A 26006-nucleotide genomic window follows, 5' to 3' on the forward strand; every position below is an offset into this window, starting at 1 on the left:
ATTATTTGGGCTTTGAACATTGCTCCCAATCTCACCTGTGCAGCAAGATAACCAATGGCCAATTCCACTTCCTAGAGCTCGCTGATAGTGCAATGAATAGCTCCAGATATAACTATTTTGGACCATTCTTTCCATTTATCTGTCACGCACATGGAACTATAACGTGGGCTCCAAGTACAGTTTGATGGCTGGACCTGCTTCAGGTATTATTCTAAACCCAGCACAAACCTTGGGAGCATTGGAAACAAAGCAGGACTCTGGGGAGTGGTGTAGGGCAGAAGAATCTAAGAGTGTAGGAACAGTTCCCAGGAAGTGGTGTCACAGGTAGATAGGGCAATCAAGTCGGCTTTCCACACGTTGGCCATCATTAGTCAGGTTATTGAGTGTAGAAAATAGACACAAAATGCTGGAGTAACTCAGAGGGTCAGGCAGCATCTCTGGAGAAAATGGACAGGTGATGTTTCAGTCGGGATCCTTCATGGGGGATATTGTAAGCTGGAAAGCGTGTAGAGAAATTTCACGAGGGGAAATAGGACAGGGTGAATGTAGAGTCTTTTTTTCAGAATCGGGGAATCACAAACCAAAGGATGTAGGTTTAAGGTAAGGGGAGAAAGATTTAATAGGAACCTGAGGGGTAACTTTTTCCACACAGAGCTGCCACAGAAGTAGTTGAGGCAGGTACTATAACAGCATTTAAAAGACATTTGGACAGGTAGGTGGATAAGAAAGGTTTTTCAGGATATGGACCGAATACTGGCAGGTGGGACTAGTGCAGATGGGGTAGATTGGTCGGCATGGGCAAGTTGGGCTGAAAGGCCTGTTTCTGTGCTGTATGACTCAGTGAGCCATGCAACCTCTTGCACCTTTGTGTAGACTATGAAGATTAGCCAGGTTTTAACTCTCAACACAATGCAGAGTAACTGCATCTACCAAACCTTAGTCTACAATCCTTGATGCCTATCTGAGATTCAGACATTTGGCTGACGTGGTCTTTGGCAAAGAAAATTTGAGATTTCTTTGGCGATGGAAATTTGAGAGTTCCAGCAGACATGTGAAGAATGCTTCTTGACAAAATTTTAACGTCGTTAATCTTGTTAATCATGGTGGTGCAGCTGATAGAGCTGACGACTCACGGCGCCAGAGACCTGAGTTCGGTCCTGACCTCGGGCGCTGTCTGTGTGGAGATTGCACGTTCTCTCTCTGACCACATGGGTTTTCTCTGGGTACTCTGGTGTCCTCCCACATCCCAAAGATGTGCAGGTTTGTAGGTTAATTGGCTTCAGTAAAAATGGTAAATTGTCCCTTGTGTGAGTAGGATAGTGCTAAAGTACGGGGTAATCTCTGGTTGGCGTGGACTCAGTGGGATGAAGGGCCTATTTTTGCGCTGTATTTCTAAAGTAAAGTGAGAAGTGAAACAGAACTAGTGTGTAGGTCAATGGTCAGTCCGGACTCGGTGTGTCAAAGGGCCTGTGTTCGTGTTGTATCTCTAAAGTAAAGTGTAGTATGCAAGAGTGAGATAACATAGATAACATAGGGCCTGATGGTCTGCATCCCAGAGTACTTAAGGAGGTGGCTCTAAAAATTGTGGACGCATTGGTGATCATTTTCCAATGTTCTATAGATTCAGGATCAGTGCCTGTGGATTGGAGGGGAGCTAAAATCCCAGTTTTTAAGAAAGGAGGGAGAGAGAAAACGGGAAATTATAGACCAATTAGTCTGACATCAGTGGTGGGGAAGATGCTGGAGTCAATTATAAAAGACGAAATTGTGGAGCATTTGGATAGCAGTAACAGGATCGTTCTGAGTCAGCATGGATTTACGAAGGGGAAATCATGCTTGACTAATCTTCTGGAATTTTTTTGAGGATGTAACTAGGAAAATTAACAGAGGAGAGCCGGTGGATGTGGTGTACCACGACTTTCAGAAAGCCTTCGACAAGGTCCCACATAGGAGATTAGTGGGCAAAATTAGAGCACATGGTATTGGGGGTAGGGTACTGACATGGATAGAAAATTGGTTGACAGACAGAAAGCAAAGAGTGGGGATAAATGGGTCCCTTTCAGAATGGCAGGCAGTGACTAGTGGGGTACCGCAAGGCTCGGTGCAGCTATTTACAATATAGATTAATGACTTGGATGAAGGGATTAAAAGTGCCATTAGCAAATTTGCAGATGATGCAAAGCTGGGTGGTAGTGTGAACTGTGAGGAAGATGCCATGAGATTGCAGGGTGACTTGGACAGGCTGTGTGAGTGGGCGGATGCATGGCAGATACAGTTTAATGTGGATGTGTGAGATTATCCACTTTGGTGGTAAGAATAGGAAGGCAGATTATTATCTGAATGGTGTCAAGTTAGGAAAAGGGGACGTACAACGAGATCTGGGTGTCCTAGTGCATCAGTCACTGAAAGGAAGCATGCAGGTACAGCAGGCAGTGAAGAAAGCCAATGGAATGTTGTCCTTCATGACAAGAGGAGTTGAGTATAGGAGCAAAGAGGTCCTTCTGCAGTTGTACAGGGCCCTAGTGAGAGCGCATCTGGAGTACTGTGTGCAGTTTTGGTCTCCAAATTTGAGGAAGGATTGAGGGCGTGCAGCGTAGGTTTACTAGGTTAATTCCCGGAATGGCGGGACTGTCATATGTTGAAAGACTGGAGCGACTAGGCTTGTATACACTGGAATTTAGAAGGATGAGAGGGGATCTTATCGAAACATATAAGATTATTAAGGGGTTAGACACGTTAGAGGCAGGAAACATGTTCCCAATGTTGGGGGAGTCCAGAACCAGGGGCCACAGTTTAAGAATAAGGGGTAGGCCATTTAGAACGGAGATGAGGAAAAACTTTTTCTGTCAGAGAGTTGTAAATCTGTGGAATTCTCTGCCTCAGAAGGCAGTGGCGGCCAATTCTCTGAATGCATGCAAGAGAGAGCTAGATATCATATCATATCATATATATACAGCCGGAAACAGGCCTTTTCGGCCCACCAAGTCCGTGCCGCCCAGCGATCCCCGCACATTAACACTATCCTACACCCACTAGGGACAATTTTTACATTTACCCAGCCAATTTACCTACATACCTGTACGTCTTTGGAGTGTGGGAGGAAACCGAAGATCTCGGAGAAAACCCACGCATGTCACGGGGAGAACGTACAAACTCCTTACAGTGCAGCACCCGTAGTCAGGATCGAACCTGAGTCTCCGGCGCTGCATTCGCTGTAAAGCAGCAACTCTACCGCTGCGCTACCGTGCTCTTATAGAGCTCTTAAGGATAGCGGAGTCAGGGGGTATGGGGAGAAGGCAGGAACGGGGTACTGATTGAGAATGGTGGTGCTGGCTCGAAGGGCCGAATGGCCTACACCTGCACCTATTGTCTATTGTCTAAATACAGGTGATCGATGGTCAGCCTGGAGTTGGTGGGCTGAAGGGCCTGTTTCCATGCTGTATCTCTAAAAAAAAATAAACAAACCTGAATGCTGAATTGAATCTGTAATGTTGATTTTTTATTGAATATCTATTACTAGAATCTGCTGAAGCACCCAGAGTTAAGCAACAGCCAACTCCTAGCAGATTTCCTCTCTCCGGACGGCTGTCAGTCCCAGTTTCTGGAGAAAATCCTGCCGGACGTAAATCTGGGTGAGTAAAACGTTGTATGTTTTGTGACTGCCTCTGTAACCGGTGGTATGTGTCGGAAGGAACCACAGATGCTGGATTATATGGAAGATAGACACAAAATGCTGGAGTAACTCAGCGGGTCAGGCAGCATCTCTGGAGAAAAGGAACAGGTAATGTTTCGGGTGACGAAGAGTTCCAGGCCGAGCACCTATCTGTGTTCTCCAGAGATGCTGCCTGACCCACTGAGTTACTCCAGCACTTTGTGTCTATTTCCAGCATCTCCCCCATTATAACCAATAGTTTATCCCAAAATGCTCCAGCCCCAGGTTTCATTGTTCCTCTTTGCCTTCCTAAACATTTGACATTTCTAATCAATATTCTTATTATGCACTCCTCACTCTCCTTGCCCTCACTTTATTCATCCACGACTCTAAGTATTAGTCTGCTTTAACATTTCCTGTATTTCTGTAACTAGTTTTTACAAAAGATAGGCAAAATGCTGGGGTAACTCAGAAGGTCGGGCAGCATCTCGGGAGAAAATGGATAGGTGACGATTTGGGTTGGGACTGTGTTCCGACAAGGGTCCCATCCCAAAACATCACCTATCCATATTCTCAATCTGCACCTTAAAAATATCCAATCACTTGGCCTCCAGCCTTTTGTGGCAACGAATTCCACAGATTCACCACCCTTTGACTAAAGTATCTGGTTACACTGTCGTCTTTCAATTGTAATCATGTATAGTCTTTCCGTTAACTGGATAGCACGCAACAAAGAAACCTTTCGCAGTACCTCAGTACACATGACAATAAACTAAACTAAACCTAATTTATAAAAATATCAAGTTCCTTACAAGTAAGGTTGTTAGGGAGTTGGAATACAGTTCACTTTGATGGATTGAATTGAAAGATACAGAATGGAAACAGGCCCTTCGGCCCACCGAATCCATTCTGATCTGTTCGCATTAGTTCTATGTTATCCCACTTCTGCATCCACTCCCTACACACTAGGGGTAACCTACGGAGGTCAATTAGCCTACAAACCTGCACGTTTTTGAGATGTGGGAGGAAGCTGGGGCACCCAGAGGAATCCCACGTGGACCCAGGGGGAACGTGCAGATTCCACACAGACAGCACCCGAGGTCAGGATTGAACCCGGGTCTCTGGTGCTGTGAGGCAGCAGCATTTCATAACAGGTTGTCACCAAGTTTGTACTCTAAACATAGTGTTTATTATTAGTCAGGTGAATTAGCACCCTTCAAATGTAGTTATGTTCTCTTTCTATCATAGGGAAAATTATCAAGTCTGTCCCTGGAAAGTTGATAAAGGAGGTAAGTTCCAACCATTTTTCATAGACCATGCGGCCAAGCTTGAGCAGATAACTGTTGTCGAGATTTCTGATGGGCTGCAAGGGAAACCCAGAAATGAATTTATCCCTAGAATTATTTATTCTCACCGCACAGTTCATCCTGTTTTTCCCACTGGATATGATCGGAATCCACTTGAAACCCCCATTGGAATCTGATTGGAGGCAATAATACTTTCTTCCTAAAAATTGGAAAGGAAGTCTCGAGCTGGTCACTTTGTCCACTTTTAGACTTTAAAGATACAGTGTAGAAAACAGGCCTTTCGGCCCAACATGTCTGCACCAACCAACGATCATCCATACTAGCACTATCCTTCACACTAGGGACAATTAACAATTTTATCGAAGCCAATTAACCTGAACGTCTTTGGAGTGTGGGAGGAAACCAGAGCACCCGGAGAAAACCCACACGGTCACAGGAAGAACGTACAAACTGTACAAACAACGCCCTTAGTCAGGATCGAACCCTGGTCTCTGGCGCTGTAAGGCAGAACTCTACTGCTGCACCACTGTTAGGTCACCCCTCATCCTCCTAACCTGCTCAACCTCTCCCTTTCACTCAAGCCCCCTAGTTCAACCAACATCCTCGTGCACCTCCCTGTACAAAGTGCTGGAGTAACTCAGCAGGTCCAGCAGTATCTCTGGAGAACACAGATAGGCGAGGTCCAGACTGTTATAATTGGGGTTGGTGCTAGAGTAAGTTTGGAACAAGGATTGTTCGACATTACCCACAAAAAAGGCAGGCATGTAGAAGCAAGAAACTGCAGTACTGGTTTACCAATAAAAGACAAAAGCTGGAGTAACTCAGTGGGTCAGATAGCATGTCTGTTGGACTTTTTGATTGGGACCCATAGCTGGGACCCATACGAGTGCCCACAGCTACACCCTTGACTTGAACTAAATGAGAGGTGTCAAAAGAGAAGTTGTTGAGGGTGAGGGCGTTCCGCCAGGTGGAGGAGAGTGTCGGTGGAGGCGGACTGATAGGGTCTCTGTTCAAGGAAGAACCGGAGGCCCTGACCTTCATGGTGGGGAATGGGGGTGTAAAGGGACTCAGACGCCCAGACGCTTGAGTGGGGGAGGATTGTATCTATTTGGAATCATTGTGGTATCAAGAAAGATCTTATCCAGATAAGTTTCTTTAAAATTTGTAAGAATCTCAATAAATTCCAGTTTGGGTTTTTCTGTTCTGCTGCAGTCTTCATTAAACATCTTCTCCAGCTCGCATTCTCTGTGTAACCTATGTATTGCTCTCCTGTTATCGTTGTGTAGAAGGGTCAGCACTTGGAATCATTCCTGACGGCATTCATCATCTCCTGTGAAGCTCCCAAACCCAAACCGAGCCGCCCAGAGCTCACGATCCTCAGCCCCACCTCTGAAAACAAGAAGAAGGTGAGTCAAGGTGCAGTGAATCCTGACAGGAGTCTGTCGAGGGAATTGGTCAATGATATACTGCAGGGTATCACTGATACACTAAAATGATTCACAATACTGCAGTGCTTTCTTCATAATAAGTGTGACAGTGCACACCTCCAGATTCAGGGACAGTTTCTCTTCCCAGCTGTTATCAGGCAACTCAACCATCCTATCACCACTAGAGAGTGCCCCTAACCTACCATCTTCCCCATTGGAGACCCTCGGACAATCTTTAATCAGATTTTACTGGATTTTATCTTGCACTAAACGTCCTTTATCCTGTATCAGTACACTGTGGACGGCTTGATTGTAATCATGTATGGCTAATTAGCACCCAACAAAAAGCATTTCGCTATACCTCGGTAATCTGAACGAAACTAAATAAAAGTTTGGAATCATTTCTATTTTTAATTAGCGACAAATTTAGGATTATATATAATTTTGAAAGGAAAAAGGATAATTTTAATGAGTCTTAATTCCTTAACTCACACCAGCTCTGCAGTGTTATTAAACTACTGCAATGGCAAACCGGTTCACTGATCCCTGAGCAGCGGCACAGTGACTGGTGGAGCTACTGCCTTGCACAGCCAGAGAGCCAGGTTCCTGACCTCGGGTGCTGTCTGTGTGGAGGTTGCATGGCTTTTCTCCGGGGTGCTCCGGTTTCCACCCACATCCCAAAGACGTGCAGGTTTATAGGTTAATTGTCCTCTGTAAATTTCCCCTACTGTGTAGGGAATGGATGAGAAAGTGGGATAACTTAGAACTAGTGTGAATGGGCAATTGATGGTTGGATGGACTCAGTGGGCCAAATGGCATGTTTCCATGCTGTATCTCTAAACTGAACTAAGAACCAGACAACGGGTGCTGCCTGTGTAGACATTACCCCTATGACCACGTGGAGTTCCTCTGGATGCTCTGGTTTCCTCCCACATGCCAAGGGCGTGTGAGTTTGTAGGTTAATTGACTTCTGCAAATTAGCCCTAGTGTGTAGGATAGAACTAGTGTATGGGTGATCGTTGGTCAGCATGGACTGAAGGGCCACATATATGTCTACAGTGACCTCCAGTTCCAGGCATTCCAGTTGGGAACAGCATCAACCCTGAGTCTATGTCATCGAGCCCCATAAGAATTTAATTTATCTTAATTGGACCATTTTTCCTATTCGTTTAATTTAGTTTATTGTCACGTGTACCGAGGTACAGTGAAAAGCTTTTTTTGTTGCATGCTAACCAGTCAGCAGAAAGAATATACATGATTATATTTTAGCCATCCACAGCGTACAGCTGGTAAATGTACACATGATAAAGAGAATAAAATTTAGTGCAAGATAAAGTCTAGTAAAGTCCGATTAAAGATGGTCCAAGGATCTCCAGTGAATAGATAGTAGCTCAGGACCGCTGGGAAGAAACTGTCCCTGATTCTGGAGTTGTGCGTTTTAACACTTCTGTACCTCTTGCCTGAGGGGAGAGGGGAGAGGAGGGGATAACCGGGATAACACTTGTCCTTGATTATGCTCCTTAAAGGGGTGTATATTTGCTGTATGCAATGTGTTAATCCTTAATTGTTCTCAATCAACTGTCATATTTCTTAATATCGTTTCCCAATGAACTGTTACTTAGTTTAGATGCAAGATCTGTGTTAAGGTCAGTGGACAGGCGATGTGGTCTAGTGCAGTCTTTCATTCCCAGAGTCTTGCCCAATTTCGCAAGTGACTCAATGTCTTAAGAGTCATAGTTATACCGCACGGAAACAGGCCCTTCAGTTCAACTCACCCATGCCGATCAAGATGCCCCATCTAAGCTATTGCCATTTGCCCACACTTGGGCCATATCCCTCTAATCCTTTCCTATCCATGTACCTGTCCCAATGTCTTTTAAATGTTCTTATTTTTCCATGCCTCAACTACCTCCTCTGGTAGATCATTCCATATACCCACCAACCTCTGAGTGGAAAAGGTCGTCCCTCAGGTCGAAATTAAATCTTGCCTTCTCACCTTAAACCTATGTTCTTTGGTTCTTGATTCCCCTACTCTGGGTAAAAGATTGTGTATTCACCCTTTCAATTCCTCTCATGATTTTCTACACCTCCATAAGATCACGCACCTCTGTAAGATCACTGCAGCTCAACAAGACCGATGTACCTCTATACGTCTTACTGAAAGAATCATAAGAAATATGACTGTCACTGGTTTCTGTTTTATAAGGGATCATATACCTGTGCAAGTAAAAAGCACGGTGTGTCTGTGTGTGAATTAACATGAATTAACTGTGTTATGGAAGAAAGGATCAGATGGTTGTTATTTTTGATGAACTCCTATCTTTCAGCTCTTTACCGACTTGTACAAAAACAATGCAAATCGCTCCGAAAGCACCGAGAAAAAGTACAATCAGAACTACTTCTTGGAAATGACGACATTGGATGGCATTTACGATTACATGATGTACGTGGGTAAGTAAGTATTTGGACTTCGCTAGAGAATTGTGACTAGCAAAGTGTACAAAACATGAGAGGAGTAGATCGGGTGAATGCCCAGAGTCTCTTGCCCAGCGTAAGGGAATCGAGAACCAGATGACCCAGGTTACGGTGAGGGGGGATAAATTTAATAGGAGCCTGGGGGTAAGTTTTTTACATAAAGGGTGGTGGGTGTATGGAATAAGCTGCCGGAGGAGATAGTTGAGGCAGGGACTATCGTAACGTTTAAGAAACATTTAGACAGGTACATGGATAAGATAGATTTAGAGGGATATGGGCCAAATGCAAGCAGATGGGACTAATGTAGAAGGGCCTTGTTGGTCAACATGGGCAAGTTGGGATGAAGGGCCTATTTCCACGCTGTATGACTATATTTCCATCAAACCGGCCCAAGTTCCCCAGTCTTCAGGTTTTGCTCCTCGGTAAAAACACAGGAGTATTAATCGCTGCTCCCCTCCTGCAGCTCCACACATAAAATGACCGCTTTAGTTTCTGGGGGGGGGGGCTATTCCCTGACCAGTCACCTAGTGAATGGCATCAGATTTGAGCTGGTGGCTGCCAATTCACCAGCCAGAGGAGAACCAGCCATTGCTAATTTATACTACGAATGGCATCTGATTGAGCCTGTGGCTACGACTTCTCCTAGAAAGAGAACATTTTCTTTCTAGGTAGAAAGGCTGTGGAGGACAAGTTCTGCTCCTGCAACTTATGAACTTATGAGAGCATGAATGCAGCTCCCTAGGAGTTTGGTTAGGCCGTATTTGGAATATCGTGTGAAGTTCTGCTTGCACCATTACAAGAAAGATGTGGAGTGAGCAACAATCAAGGAAAGAACCGGGGCGAGTGAGCTGTGGGTGACAACTATGTTTACCATGCTGACGGTGGGACTTTGCTCTGTTTCACAGCCCGGGTTGTTTTCCATGTCCCGGACTGGCTGCATCATTTGCTGATGGGTGGCCGGATTCTGCTGAAGAACACGCTGGAGGCGTACGCTGACAACTACCTCCAGCGTAAGCTGGATCAGCTGCTCCAGGAGCATCGAGTGGTCTCCCTCATAACTCTGCTGCGAGGTGAGTCAAGGCCATGTGTGCAGGGCATACGTTGGACCACAGAGCCCACCTCGGAGATCACTACTGCCTGGTTAACTCTACCTCTCCCACTCAACTTCTATCCAGTTACAGTTTAGTTTATTGTCACGTACACCGAGGTACAATGAAAAGGTTAGTCGGGAAGTGGTGTTAGGTAAATTAAATGGATTAAAGGCAGATAAATCCCCAGGGCCAGATAGGCTGCATCCCAGTGCTTAAGGAAGTAGCCTCAGAAATAGTGGATGCATTAGTGATAATTTTTCAAAACTCTTTAGATTCTGGAGTAGTTCCTGAGGATTGGAGGGTAGCTAATGTAACCCCACTTTTCAAAAAGGGAGCGAGAGAGAAAACGGGGAATTACAGACCAGCTAGTTTAACATCGGTAGTGGGGAAAATGCTAGTCAGTTATTAAAGATGGGATAGGTGCACATTTGGAAAGTGGTGAAATCATCGGACAAAGTCAGCATGGATTTACCAAAGGCAAATCATGTCTGGCGAATCTTATAGAATTTTTCGAGGATGTAACTAGTAGAGTGGATAAGGGAGAACCAGTCGATGTGTTATATCTGGACTTTCAGAAGGCCTTAGACAAGGTCCCACATAGGAGATTGGTGTACAAACTTAAAGCACACGGTATTGAGGGTTCAGTGTTGAGGTGGATAGAAAATTGGTTGGCGGACAGGAAGCAAAGAGTAGGAATAAACGGGTCCTTTTCGGAATGGCAGGCAGTGACTAGTGGGGTACCGCAAGGCTCAGTGCTGGGACCCCAGTTATTTACAGTGTATATTAATGATTTGGACGAGGGAATTGAATGCAACATCTCTAACTTTGCGGATGACACGAAGCTGGGTGGCAGTGTTAGCTGCGAGGAGGATGCTAGGAGGCTGCAGAATGACTTGGATAGATTAGGCGAGTGGGCAAATGCATGGCAGATGCAATATAATGTGGATAAATGTGAGGTTATCCACTTTGGCGGCACGAACAGGAAAGCAGAGTATTACCTGAATGGTGACCGATTGGGAGAAGGGGAGATGCAACGTGACCTGGGTGTCATGGTGCACCAGTCATTGAAAGCAAGCATGCAGGTGCAGCAGGCAGTGAAGAAAGCGAATGGTATGTTGGCATTCATAGCAAGAGGATTTGAGTTTAGGAGCAGGGAGGTTCTGCTGCAGTTGTACAGGGCCTTGGTGAGACCGCACCTGGAGTATTGTGTGCAGTTTTGGTCTCCTAACCTGAGGAAATACGTTCTTGCCTTCGAGGGAGTACAGAGAAGGTTCACCAGATTGATCCCTGGGATGGCGGGACTTTCATATGAGGAAAGACTGGATAGACTGGGCTTGTACTCGCTGGAATTTAGAAGACTGAGGGGGGATCTTATAGAAACATATAAAATTCTTAAGGGGTTGGAGAGGCTAGATGCGGGAAGATTGTTCCCAATGTTGGGGGAGTCCAGAACCAGGGGTCACAGCTTAAGGATAAGGGGGAAGTCTTTTAGGACCGAGATGAGAAAACATTTCTTCACACAGAGAGTGGTGAGTCTGTGGAATTCTCTGCCACAGAAGGTAATTGAGGCCAGTTCATTGGCTATATTTAAGAGGGAGTTAGATGTGGCCCTTTTTGCTAAAGGGATCAGGGGGTATGGAGAGAAGGCAGGTACAGGCTAATGAGCTGGATGATCAGCCATGATCATATTGAATGGCGGTGCAGGCTCGAAGGGCCGAATGGCCTACTCCTGCACCTATTTTCTATGTTTCTATGTTTCTAAAAGCTTTTGTTGCATCCTAACCAGTCAGCAGAAAGACAATACATGACTACAATCGAGCTATGATTGCAATGATACATGATTACAATGTGTTTACACCAAAGATAGACAGGTGAGGGGGGGGGGGGGGTTGATTGGTAGATGGTTGGACAAAGGCCAGAGATGAAGAGACAAGAAGTGTGAGGTAAGGAGAGAAGAAGTGCAAAATGTGAAGCCAGAGGAAGGAAGGAAGAGGATAAATGGATTCAAACCCAGGGGGGACATAGGGAAGGGGGAGGGAGGAGAAAAGAGGAGGGGGAGTTGTTAGTAAGTTGAAATCGGAGAATTTGTTGTTCGTACCACTGGGTTGTAAGCTACCCAATGCGGAATATGAGGTGCTGTTCCTCCAATTTACGTGTGACCTCATCCTGGCAATGCAGTCCTTCCAGGACTGAAACGTTAGTGTGGGAATGGGAAGGGGAGTTAAAATAGTTAGAAACCATGAGATCCAGCAGGTCTTGGTGGACTCTACAAATCATACCTCGTGGATTACTGATGCACTGACCTGCTGATCCCTCTATCTCAGATATGGTCTCATGCTTTGCACGTGTATCATGCTCCATCGTTTCAATGAATTCACAATTTGTATTACAGTGTAGTTTGTGTTCATGGTGATCAGGTGAAGATTGGAGGCTGGTGTTTTATGCTGTTTCTAGATTCCTCCTGCAGTAAATTATAGCTGTGAACTACATCAATGCTTGAACTGCATCTGAGCCAGATCAACTTACCACAGTGGCGCAACTGGTAGAGCTGCTGTCTCACAGAGGCCCAAGTTCGATCCTGACCTCGGATGCTGTCTGTGTGGAGTTTGCACGTTCCCCCTGTGACCGCATTGCTTTCCTCCGGGTGCCCCAGTTTTCTCCTACATCCTAAAGACATGCGGGTTTGTAGGTTAATTGGCCTCTGTAAATTACCCCTAGTTTAGAGATACAGCGTGGTAACAGACCCATTGTCCCATCGAGTCTCTGCTGACCAGCGATCCCTGTACACTAGCACTATCCTGCACACTAGGAACAATTTACAATTTTACCAAAGCCAATTAACCTACAAAACTATACATCTTTGGAGTGTGGGAGGACACCGGAGCACCCTGGTGAAAACCCACATGGTCACGAGGAGAACGTACAAAAGCACCTGTACAGAAGCACCCATAGTCAGGATCGAACCCAGGTCTCTGGAGCTGTAAGGCTGCAACTTTACCGCTGCGCCACCGTGCCGCCCAAGTCTGTGGGGAGTGGATGTGAAAGTAGGGTAACAGAACTAATGTTGAGAGAGTGGATTCAGTGGCCCCTCTCTAAACCAGCTTATTTCCTTCTGATTGTGATACTTCTTGACTACCAACCTCAGCCGGGTTTCTGTGGGAGACTGAAACGTGGTTTATTGTATTACAGATGCGGTTTTCTGTGAGAATACTGATGCTCGCTCCACTAAAGACAGACAGAAGAGAGCAAAGCAAACATTTGATGAAATGATGAATTACATTCCAGGTAGGAAGTTCGAGTGGTTCAGGGCTAGCAAGCCAACAGTGACAAAAGCTGCTACTTCAGGGGCAAAGGGAACTGCTGTCATGAAGTTGGCCATGGTATGCAATTCAATTTTATTGTCATTAAAACATCAGATGATTTTCGAAATAAAAGCAATTCTAGGTACTTCCCCAGCGGCCACAATATGAAGTGTGGCAGAGCTTCTATGTCCATGTTATTCAGTCATACAGCATGGAAATAGGCTTATAGTACTGAACATCTGTGTTCCAGAAATATGCTTTTGCCCAAGTTATAGAGTCACAAAGTTATACATCACAGAAACAGGCCCTTTGACCCAACTTGCAACTGCTGACCAAGATGTCCCACCTGTCTGCGTTTAGCCCACATCCCTCAACCTTTCCTATGCTTGGCCCTGTCAAAGTGTCTTTTCAATGCTTTTGCGCCTGCCTCAATTACTTCCTCTAGAAGGAACTGCAAGTGCTGGTTTATACCGAAGATGGACACAAATTGATGGAGTAACTCTGTTGATCAGGCAGCATCTCTGGAGAAAAAGAATAGGTGACATTTTGAGTCTGAACCCTTCCTTCGATTGACTCAGAATGTGTCTGAAGAAGGTTTCTGACCCGAAAGTCACCTATTCCTTTTCTCCAGAGACGCTGCCTGACCCACTAAGTTACTCCAGCATCTTGTGTCTAGGTCATTTTTTATACCCACCATCCTTTGTGTGGAAAAAGATGCTCCTCAGGTTCATACTAAATCTAGCCCCTCTTACCTTAAACCTATGTCGTCTGGTTTTTGATTCCTCTTCCCTGGGTAAACGACTCTGAGTTGTCACAAGGCAAAAGGAATTGCAGTCTTCAAGTTTCTGCTTTCAATTTGAGCGTTGTGAGTGAGTTCTGTGATGCTCAGCTTATCCATACCACCTTTTATCACTGCGATAACTTACTCAGAACACCTCATTTCAATTTAGTTTATTGTCACGTGTACACTGTACAGGTACAGTGAAAAGTTTTTTTGTTGCATGCTGTCCAGTCAGCGGATTGGATAGCACACAATTTGGTAGTCTATTCGCCTTTTGCCATGATGCTGTGGATGGTAAATATACAAAATGAATGCAAGTAAGGAAGCAACTTTCACATTGGACATTTGCATTAAAACTTTATATGATTTGGACCTACACGCCTAAAAGACCGTCACTATGCACTAGCACTACTTACATGCCATGTCCTGAGACAAATCAGACAGAATGTGCTGTTCTCTGTTCTCCTCTTTAGACTTTAGAGATACAGCGCTGAAATTGGCCCTTTGGCTCACCGTGCCTGCGGCGAGTGACGATCACTCCATACGTACACTAGCACTATCCTAAATTGTTAAGAACAATTTTACAACTTACCAAAGCTAATTAACCTATAAATCTGCACGTCTTTGGGATGTGGGAGGAAACCGGAGCACCCGGAGAAAACCCACCGATCACGGGGAGAATGTTCAAACTCCATGCAAATAGCAGACGTAGTCAGGATTGAATCCGAGTCTCTGGCACTGTAAGGCAGCAACTCTATCGCTGTGTCACTGTGCCTATTGACTGAGAATAGTTTTGTTTGCTGCCCGCGTTATTCAAAGATTGGGATGTAACAGTTTTAGCAAAAAATAACTGAGTTAGCAACAGTTGAGTATACTTAATTTCTGAAAATCTCCTGTAAATAGTGTTCATTGTGAGTACCTTGCGAGGGGATGGGGTATGGGGATGTGGTGAGGATGGTTGACACTGCTGGATTATATAATTAATCTCGTATCGCTGAGACTTAGAGGGGAAGACCAGAGACATGGACTATCACAGAAGCCAATCTTCAGTCAATTTAGACAATAGACAATAGACAATGGGTGCAGGAGTAGGCCATTCAGCCCTTCGAGCCAGCACCGCCATTCAATGCGATCATGGCTGATCACTCTCAATCAGTACCCCGTTCCTGCCTTCTCCCCATACCCCTTAACTCCGCTATCCTTAAGAGCTCTATCCAGCTCTCTCTTGATTCAATCCCTGTGTTATTGGAAGTGTTTGAGTGCACTGGATACAGCAGAGGCTTTGGGACTAGACTTTGGGAATCCCGGTTATAGTTCCAAAGATCCGTGCTTCAGAAATATGTTTTTGCCCTAGTTATAGAGTCATCGTGTCATATAGCACAGAAATAGGCCCTCTGGCCCAACTTGCCAACGCCGACCAAGATGCCCCATCTATGCAAATCCCACCTGCCCACGTTTGGCCCATATCCCTCTATCTTTTCTATCCATGAACCCGTCCAGTGTCTTTTAGATTCATTTATGGGACCTTATGTCCAAGTTTCACAACAGAGAGATAAGACATTAATTGCTGAATATTAATTTTTTTCCATACTAGGACATGCACAGATTTCTGGCAGAGGCTTGTGTGTTGCTTCCTCTCTCCACAGAGCATTCTTTCAATGCCAGCAAAACTGCTCAGACAAAATTCCTAAAATTTAATCAGATATGATTAAACAGAATCATGACCTTGTACATACAATTTTTTCTGTCACGTGCTCTGCACAAAAGCAGTACTTTGGACTTTAGAGATACTGTGCGGAAACGGGCCCTTCAGCCCACTAAGTCTGTGCCGACCAGCGAACCTGGTCTCTGGTGATGAAAGGCAGCAACTCTACCACTGTGTCACCCAATTAGTATAATGAATGCTGTGCACCTGAGGGCCTTTACTATTAGATTGCATGTTTTTTTTTAATTGTTCATATCGTTCTTCATATCTTTGCAACTGGGAGAGTCTGGTCACACCAGCATTTATCTCACTCCCTGAACTGGCCTTCAGAAGTTGTTCCTTTGGTCCACATCCCCCCCTCAAATCTTTCCTATCAATGAACCTGTCCAAGTGTCTTTTAAATCGGGGGCCTCCAAACTTTTCAGCATGAGGGCCACATTATATATTTGGCACATTTTTGCAGGCCGTAGGAAAAAATAAAGAAGTGTGAGTTTTATAAATTTAATGAACTCAAAGTTTAGACTAGGTTACATTAGATTAGATTAAGAAAGGTTAAACTAGCTTAGGTTAGATTAGGTTAGTTTACATTAGGTTTGTATGGCAACAAATAAATAATATTCAATTTTTAAAAAGAGCTTGAAATATTGGAATATATATATACCGTAGGTATACAATTATAAAACAGAAAAAATACAGTGACCACCACTGGGGGATAGAGGGAGAGAGAGGGGTGGGGGGAGAGAGAGTAGTGGGGGGACAGAGAGTAGTGGGGGGACAGAGTCAGGGTAGAGGGAGCAGCGGGTGAGAGCGGGATCATGGGGAGGGTGTCAGAAGGTCCCGTGAAGGAGCGCTGCCACTTGTGGGTGCTGCTCCCTCCCTCACAGTTTGGAGATCCCTGTTTTAAATGATCAAAATAGGCACAAAATGCTGGAGTAACTCAGCGGGTCAGGCAGCATCTCTGGAGAAAAGGAACAGGTGACCTTTGGGTCGGAACCGTTCAGACTGAAAGTGGAGGTGAGGGGTAGGCGAAGAAGAACTGAAAATAGGAAAAGGCCAGAACATATCAGCAAATCCTGCCATTTGTTGCTGTCCCTGATTTGACCTGGCGTTTTCATACCTCCAGTTTCCCCCCGCCGCCCCTCAACTTTCACTGAAGAAGGATTCTGACCTGAAACGTCACCTGTTCCTTTTCTCCAGCGATGCTGTCTGACCCACTGAGTTGCTCCATCACCTTGTATCTACCTTCTGTGTAAACCAGCTACTGCAGTCCCTTTCTACACGTTTTTAAATGTTGTTCTAGTACCTCAACTCCCTCCTCCAGCAGCTCATTCCATACCACCACCACCCTCTGTGGGAGTACATCAATGTGTACTCAGGTGGTCTTCACAAAAACTGGGCTTATTATGGCCCAGTCTACTCAGTCAGCAGCAGAATGATAGAAGTTGTCATCGTGGGTACCAAGTATCGCTCACACTGCATCTTTATAGGGCCTTTCATAGGCTGCATTTGGAGTATTGTGTGCTGTTCTGCTCGCCCCATTATTGCTGGAGGTTTTGGGGAGGCTGCAGAAGAGGTTTACCTGAATGCTGTCTGGATTAAGGCCGAGTCTCACCCCAGTCACTCCCTCTTCTTCCCTTTCCCATCAGGCAAGAGGTACAGAAGTATGAAAACGCACACCTCCAGATTCAGGGACAGTTTCCTCCCAGCTGTTATCAAGCAAATGAACCATCCTACCAACAACTAGAGTGCAGTCCCAATCTACTATCTACCCTCAGACTATCTTTAATCAGACTTTACTGGACTTTATCTTGCACTAAATGTGATTCCCTTTATTCTGTATCTTTATACTGTGGATGGCTCGATTATAATCATGTATTGTCTTTCTGCGGACTGGTTAGCACACAACAAAAGCTTTTCACTGTATTCCGTACACGTGACAATAAACTAAACTAGAGGGTATTACCTAGAAGGAGATGTTGGACAAATTTGTATTGTTTTCTCTGGAGCGTTGGAGGCTGAGGGGAGACACGACAGGTTTATATACTTATGGGAGGTCTAGATAGGGTAAACATTCAAAGGCATTTTTCCAAGGGTGGGAATGTCAAAAACATAGGTTTAAAGTGAGAGGGCTAAAATTTAAAGGAGATGTGCAGACAAATGTTCACCACAGAGAACGGTGGGTGCCTGGAATGTGCAGCCAGGGGTGGTGGTGGAGTATTGTTTATGAGGCTTTTAGATAGGCACATGGAAATGTAGGGCATGGGGGAATGTGGGTCAGGTGCCGGCAGAGAAGATTAGTTTATCTTGGCGGCATGTTCGGCACAGCCTGTTCCTGTGCTGAACTGTTCTGTGTTGTTCCATGCACTCACCATTTGCCTGCGCACTGATGCCCAGCTTTAATTTTGCCAAGAACATGTAGCTCCAGACATGATTACGACCTTGGTTCCAGAGCTGAGGTTAACGCCAATGCCCATGATAGCAGGCAGTATTTGTCCATTTGTAGATTGAAGTAAGCCTAATAAATGCAATGGTGCTTTTAGTGTCACATGTGCGAAGTGCAAATGCTCAGTGAAATTATTTTCTTACAGACTGTCTACTAGTAGAGTATTGCCAAACCTAAGCACAATCCTGCATGCAATAGGTGTCATGGTTTGGCACCGTTTTCAGTCCAGTCTCCCTCTAGCTGTTATGAGCGGCGCCTGTTCCAGGCAAGTCCCAGGCTGCTGCGGGCCACCAGCCATCGATATCCTTGGACGTGACGTCCCTCTCCTCGCCCATCCACCTTTGTTCCCCAGGGGTGCCTCCCGCAGCCGACCTCAAGGGGCACTGCAGGCCAGAACCTGGTTCCCTCTCCTCCCCTACTGGCCTTGCTCCTCGCCCATTGTCCCAGGTCGCTGATCTTGGGGACGCGCAGGGGTTGACTGGGCAGCTTCCCCCTGCAGGCCGCGGTCTGCTGCGTCTTGCCTTCGGCCAAGCAAGGGTCACGGCCCTCTTGGAGCTTAATTGTGAAATTAAGAGGAAAATACTCCTGACATGAAAAATATGTGTGCAAATTTGAGAATGATGGTCAGATGTACATTCATTGTGTGGGAGGGAGGGCTTGAGATCAGATCTTTTTTTCGGAAAACTGCCAACTGAAAACGACCTGCGTTTGTAATGAACAAATCCTACTTCATAAGTTATAGGAACAGAATTAGGCCATTCAGCCCATCATGTCTACTCCACCATTCAATCATAACTGATCTATCGTTCCCTCTCAACCGCATTCGCCTCCCCATACCCCTGATACCTGTGCTAATCAAGAATCTGTCAATCTCCATCTTAAAAATATCTATTGACTTGGCCTCCACAATCGTCTGTGGCAATGAATTCCACAGATTCACCACCCTCTGACTAAAGAAATTTCTCATCTCCGCATAAAAGGTACGTCCTTTTATTCTGAGGCTATGACCTCTTGTCCTAGACTCACCCACTAGTGGAAACACCCTCCAAACATTCACTCTATCCATGCCTTTCACTATTCAGTAAGTTTCAGTGAGGTCCCCCCTCACCCTTCTAAACTATTGGCCAAAACTTTGGCTTATTGGCATTAATAAATTCACACCAACGCCTCCACTTCCCTAAAAGACTGAGGCATGTCTCCAGTAACTCTTACAAACGCCTACAGACGCCTACAGATGCACCATACAAAGCACACTGTTGGGTTGCATCACAGTTTGGCTTGGGAACAGCTCTGCCCAAGACCACAAGAAACCAGAGCTGTAGAAGTAGCCCAGTCTATCACATCGACTAGACTCTCCACTAATTACTTCATCTACACCATGCTGCCTCGGAAAAGCATAATCAAAGACTGATCCCATCGCTGTTATTCCTCCCTCTCCCTCGATTTCCTTATTGTACTTAAGTTTGACATAATTGTATTAATGTATAATATCTGAACCTGGATGCATGTGACAATAATAAACCTTGACACGGTACGGGTTGATTGTGTGATGTGTTATTTTATTGGTGGCTAAACCTGTTTCTTTACTTGGCAGATTACTTTGTGAAGTGCATTGGAGAAGAAGCGAAGTATGAGGGGGTTAGACTGCTGTTTGAGGGGCTGCAGCAGCCTGTTCTGAACAAACAGGTCAGTGCATCGCGGTCGATCGTTAAAGTCTTGTCTCACATTGCACACAGGCTCTGATCAACCGCACACCACAGTGTTTGGGCTAAGCAGCGGAATGCATTTCCCACGCATATTCCGTCTTACAGCTATGTCAATGATTCATCGATGTTTGTGAAAACACAAAAGCTGGGTTGGGGTCCATTTTCCAAAGACAGTTGTTTTAAGGTGGATTCAGGATGGCTTTGTACTGAACTAGTCAAGAGTGTTTTATTGTCCTATTTCCCAGATAGAAAAATGAAATTCTTACTTGCTGCAGCCCAACAGAATATGTAAGCATAGTACACTGTAAACAATATGATAAACGAGAGAGAACAAAATGTTCAGTGTGTATACACATAGTATGTATACACAGTGTGTATACACATAGTGTATATATATACACATACTACTCACAAGCACACGCGCGCGCACACACACACACACACACACACACACACACTCAAAAAACAAACAATAGTGGTGCTATAATAATAATAATAATAATAATAGTATATTGTAGTTCAGAGCTTATTTGAGGTTGTCGTAATTAATAGCCTGATGGCTATAGGGAAGAAGCTGTTCCTGAACCTGGACGTTACAGTTTTCAGGCTCCTGTACCTTTTTCCCGATGGCAGTGGTGAAATGAGTGTGGCCAGGATGGTGTGGGTCTCTAATGATGCTGGCTGCCTTTTTGAGGCAGCGACTCCGATAAATCCCTTCGATGGTGGGGAGGTCAGAGCAGGTGATTGACTGGGCAGTGTTCACAACTTTTTGCAGTCTTTTCCGCTCCTGGACGTTCAAGTTGCCGAACCAGGCCATGATGCAACCAGTCAAAATGCTTTCTGCTCTACACCTGTAGAAGTTCAAGAGAATCCTCTTGGACATACTGAATCTCCTTAATCTTCTCAGGAAGTAGTGGAGTTGATGTGCTTTATTTATAATTGCATCAGCTGGATCCAAGAAACATCTTTGGAAATATGCACGCCCAGGAATATGAATATCCACCATAATACCATTGATATAAACAGGATTGTGGGTTCTCATCCTTCCTCTTCCAAAGTCCACAATCAGTTCATTGGTTTTACTGATATTGAGAGCCAGGTTGCTGTGCTGGAACCATTTGGTCAATCAGTCGATCTCATTTCTATACACTGGCTCATCACCATCTGTAATTCGTCCAACAACAAGTGGTGTCGTCGGCGAACTTGAAGATGGAGTTTGTACTGTGTCTGGCTACACAGTCATGAGTATAGAGTAAGTAGAGCAGGGGGCTGAGCACGCAGCCTTGAGGTGCTCCTGTACTGATTGTTAATGAGGAAGAAGTATTTCTGCCATTGGACATTAATTTGCACAATTATTGATGCAGTCAGCTTTCAAACCCAGCTTGAAAGTGCAATAAGGAGAAAGAAGGCATTCTCGCAGTGAGAAAAATACAGTGCACAAGGCTGAAGATGTGAAGTTTTAGAACAGGAATTGTCCCTTAATAATAACTGACAATATATAATATAATAGTAAATAAGACTATATAAAATAATATGTTTAGTTTTTAGTTTTAGAGATACAGCGCGGAAACAGGCCCTTCGGCCCACCGGATCCGCGCCGACCAGCGATCCCCCGTACATTAACACTATCCTACACCCACGAGGGACAATTTTTACATTTACCAAGGCAATTAACCTACAAACCTGTACATCTTTGGAGTAAATAATAATAATTAGAATTAAATAATGAATAATAATAATCCCTTAAGAATAAAGTGATATTTACAAGTTTGTAAATGGAGATTTACACAGGCTGAAGGGAGACCTGGTAGAAGTACATGAAGTTATGAGTGGCTTTTTCTCAGGGTGGAGATGTCAAAGACTAGAGGGCATAGCTTTAAAATGACAGGGGCAAAGTTAAAAGGAGAAGTGCGGGGCAGGTTTTTTACACAGAGGATGGTGGGTGCCTGGAACACCCTCCCTCGGGTGATGGTCGAGGCAGATATGATAGTGACCTTTAAATTGCCTTTAGATAGGCACATGGATATGCCGCAAATGGAGGGATATGGGACACCTGTAGGCAAAGGAGATTAGTTGATCTTTGGCCTACAATGTTTGGCATGGACACTGACAAAAGACTTGTTCCTGTGCTGTACTGTTCTATGTTCTGGAGAGAAAGAAGGCTCTCTCTTAGTGAGAAGAATTGTACTGCATAGAGATGTGAAGTTTTAGAACAAGGCAAATTTGTTTCGTTTATCATGTGTACCAAGGTACAGTGAAAAGCGCTTTTGTTACATGGTATCCAGTCAGTGGAAAGACGATACGTGATTACAATCAAGCCATCCACAATGTACAGATACTGGATAAAGGGAATAATGTTCAGTGCAAGGTAAAGTCTAATTAAAGATAGTCTGAGTGAGGCTCTCTAAGATCAAGTTCTGAAAAATGTTCATGACATTATAATTGGAGATTTATTTAACATTGGTCAAATGCAGCCACAATACCTAATACTGTTTGCCACGCTAAACAAAATATATTTGAGCCTGTGCACGTGTGGGATGGGCATAAATAATGTCAGGCTGCTGACTGATTGGGTTATTAAAAATCATCATCACTAAATCATACAAGTGGTTGCAAAACAATGTGCAGGAATGTTTAAAAAGGTTCTTTGTTTACCCAAACTGGTAGATGGTTAGGATTTGAGATGGACACTTACTCAGTTACCTTTTCTTTCAGCTAACATATGTGCTGCTGGATATCGTACTCCAGGAAATGTTTCCTGAACTCAGTAAGGTAAGGAGGCACAGTATGTCAACCTTTTACACGTGTCGAGTCTTGACAGTATTATCAGGAAAACCTTTTGGCAGGACGGTGGAGCAGCGGTAGAGATGCAGCCTAACAGCACCAAAGACCCGGGGTCAAACCTGACTATGGGTGCTGTCTGTACAGAGTTTGTACGTTCTCCCTTTGACTGTGAGGTTTTCTCCGGGTGTTCTGGTTTCCTCCTACACTCCAAAGACACAGGTTTGTAGGTTAATTTGCTTATTAGGATATTTTATTAAATTATAGAATGTGTCAGGACTGTTCCCCCCCCCCCCTTGAGAAGTCATAGTCATAAAGTGTGGAACAGGCTCTTCTGCCCAACTTACCCACACCTACCAACATGTCCCATATGCACTAGTCCCACCTGCATGCGTTTGGCCTGCATATCCCTCTAAACCTGTCCTATCCATGTACCTGTCAAAATGTTTCTTAAACAATGCATAGTACCTGCCTTAACTACCTCATCTGGCAGCTTGTTTCATACACCATTCACCCTTTGTGTAAAATAAGGTACCCTTCAGGTTCCTATTAAATCTCTCCCCCCTCACTTTAAACCTCTGGTTCTCTATTCCCTCTCACTGGCAAGAGTCACTATGTGTCTATCCAATCTATTCCTCTCATGATCTTATACACCTCTATAAGATCATCCCTCAGCCTCCTGCGCTCCAGGGAATGGATTCCCAGCCTGCTCAACCTGCTCAAGCCCTCGAGTCTTGGCAACATCCTCGTAATCTTCTTTGCAGGTGCCTCGACTATTCTCCATGCACATGGAAAATTTATTTGGGTATTTTATTATATCGTAGAACGTTTCAGTGGTGAACGGGCAAGGACTTTTTTTCTATACCTTTTACACACAAAGGATGATTGGTGTATGGAACAAGCTGCCAGGGGAAGTAGTTGAGGCAGGTACTATCGCATTGTTTAAGAAACATTTGGACAGGTACATGGATAGAACAGGTTTAGAGGGATATGGGCCAAAAGCAGGCAGGTGGGACTAGTGTAGATGAGACATGTTGGCCGGTGTGGGCAAGTTGGGTCGAAGGGCATGTTTTCATGCTCTATGACTCTAACGTAGGAGGAGGAGGGGAAGAAATAGATGCGAGTCCAGGTGGGCATAGGCAAGATGGAGGGGGTTGGAGAGTAAGAAGGGGAGGGTGTCCCCAGAGATGCTGCCTGACCCGCTAAGTCACTCCAGCACTTTGCGTCCCATGTTATGAATCCATTTATGGGCTGTGTTTTTCTAAGTAATCTTCTGTGTGTTACAGGTGCAGAAGGAGACAGGCTCTGCATCCACGTGGAAGTGAAGAGTATTGAGAACCATTTCCTGTTTTTCCAGGAGCTGGAGTGCAATAGAACCAAGCTGTGTATTTACCGTGGGGGAGTTTAATTATGTACACGGATTACCAAGTGATTTTAGTGAGATTGGTGTGAACGTGGACATCAGTTTTCCTTGAATGAAAACGCTGATCTTATTTCTGAACCTGTGTGCGTTGCTTTGGGCAGCAACAATAAACAATATGCATCATTGCACCACAGCAGCTTGGGTGCTCTGATGACTTTATCACTAGGTAGACCAGGCGGTAGATTGCTTGCTTGGAGAGCGCGGGTTTTGCAAACCGTTTTCTAACATGCCCAGTGCAGACTTTTGTTGCTGTGTGGACAATGTGCAGGCGTAACTCTGTGCTGTGGAAAAACAAGAATGACCTTTCAAGCACTGGATTAAGAGCTCAAACCAAAGGCCACTGGAGTGGTCTCAGTAAATTTTGGCCAGATCACTCCCGATATTAGCCGCAGGTGGACAATCTACTTTGTGTTCAACTGGATGAATGTGCATTTTCAGTAATGTGGTGATGTGATTACAGCAATGACCTCAACTGTAAATAGCAACCCGCACACCACTGGATTCTCAATCACAATAACGACACTTCTGGCCAAATGGAGGGAAGGGGTTACAGCTGCAATCCTAGAGTTACACAGCATGGGAATTTCTGCCCAACCTGGCCATGCCGACCAACATTCCCAATCTGCACTGCTCCCACCTGCCCACATTTGGTTCATCTATCTATCTATATATTACTAAAACTCTGTTTATTTGTGTGTATGTGTCCACCTTTATTGGTTCGCACAGCCAAAACGGTACACCATAGCGCCACAATTTTTGCACCACGTTACTCAGCATTATCCTGGCCATAATATGAACCTACACTTTTAAAGCAAGAGAGATTTTAAATTTTACAAAAATCCCTTTCTAACCCATTTCCTGAAAGTGCTCAGCGTATGACGTCACAATGGGCCACGTTTGACTTCATTTGCAACTCGCTCACCAAAACAAGATGGCCACCGCCAGCGGGGCCGCCCGCGCTCAGTCCGCCCCTCTCACCTTGCCTCTCGCCCAGCCCCAGGGGAGATACGCACGTCGGCAGTCAGCATTGAAAGCACGGGCAGTGCCTTTCGCCGCCAATGGCTCCATGGAGGGGAGTGGGCGTGGCAGCCGAGTGGGTGGAGGGAGAGAGAGAGGAGGGGATGGGGGAAAGAGAGAATGTGGGTGGGGGAGGAGGGGAGAGTGGGGGTGAGGGGAGGGAGGTGGTGAGGGGAGGGAGGGAATAGGGGTGTGGAGGGGGGAATGGGGTGGGGAGATGGGGGCGGGGACGGGCAAGTTGGGGTGGGCTTGGGGGAATGGAGTGGGGGGGGGGAGGAGGGAGGAGGGGGCATAAGGGGGATTGAGTGGGGAAAGGGAATTGAGGGTGCTACACCAATACAGGAAACAGAACATCACATATCCATGTTCTCCAGAGATGCTGCCAGACCTGTCGAGTTACTCCAGCACTTTGTGTCCTTTTTTGAACTAGTGGGTCCAAGGCTCACTCAGACACACCCTCTCCCCTTCCCTGCCCCCCCCCCCCCCCCCTACGAGGAATGGACCCAACGGGTCCACTTGGTCTAGTATATCTTTCTAAACATTTCCTATCCATGTACCTGTCCATGTGCTGTTTTTATTAGTCATACCGCGTGGAATCAGGCCCTTCAGGCCAACTTACCCACACCGACCAAGATGCCCCATCACTAGTCCCACCTGCCTGCATTTTGCTCATACCTCTCTAAACCTTTCCTATCCCTGAACCTGTCCAAAGTATCTTTTAAACACATAGTACCTTGCTCAACTACCTCCTCTGGCAGCTCATACCCACCACCTTCGAAGTGAAATGTCTCAGAATTATGTTTGTCTGAATGTATTTCTCACCTAGGGTATCTATTACCATTCTTCATAAGTTCTAGGAGCAGAATTAGGTCAATCGGCCCATTGAGTCTATTCTG

General features: G+C 45.2%; 1 protein-coding gene across 4 annotated transcripts in view; it reads left to right on the plus strand.

The window, feature by feature from the left end:
- Window positions 1–24782, plus strand: part of snx14 (sorting nexin 14) — a 66695-nt gene extending 41913 nt beyond the window's left edge. For all 4 annotated transcript variants that reach the window (XM_078405144.1, XM_078405141.1, XM_078405142.1 and 1 more), the window contains 9 exons: window positions 3521–3632; window positions 4901–4941; window positions 6246–6365; window positions 8714–8837; window positions 9767–9931; window positions 13142–13237; window positions 19778–19869; window positions 22605–22661; window positions 23957–24782. In XM_078405144.1, the coding sequence (XP_078261270.1) occupies window positions 3521–3632; window positions 4901–4941; window positions 6246–6365; window positions 8714–8837; window positions 9767–9931; window positions 13142–13237; window positions 19778–19869; window positions 22605–22661; window positions 23957–23995 (846 nt within the window). In that variant the 3' untranslated portion in view covers window positions 23996–24782. The remainder of the gene's footprint in view (window positions 1–3520; window positions 3633–4900; window positions 4942–6245; window positions 6366–8713; window positions 8838–9766; window positions 9932–13141; window positions 13238–19777; window positions 19870–22604; window positions 22662–23956) is intronic.
- Window positions 24783–26006: the final 1224 nt, after the last annotated feature.

Source organism: Rhinoraja longicauda, chromosome 9 (assembly GCF_053455715.1).
Source record: "Rhinoraja longicauda isolate Sanriku21f chromosome 9, sRhiLon1.1, whole genome shotgun sequence".
Classification (NCBI taxonomy): Eukaryota; Metazoa; Chordata; class Chondrichthyes; order Rajiformes; family Arhynchobatidae; genus Rhinoraja; species Rhinoraja longicauda.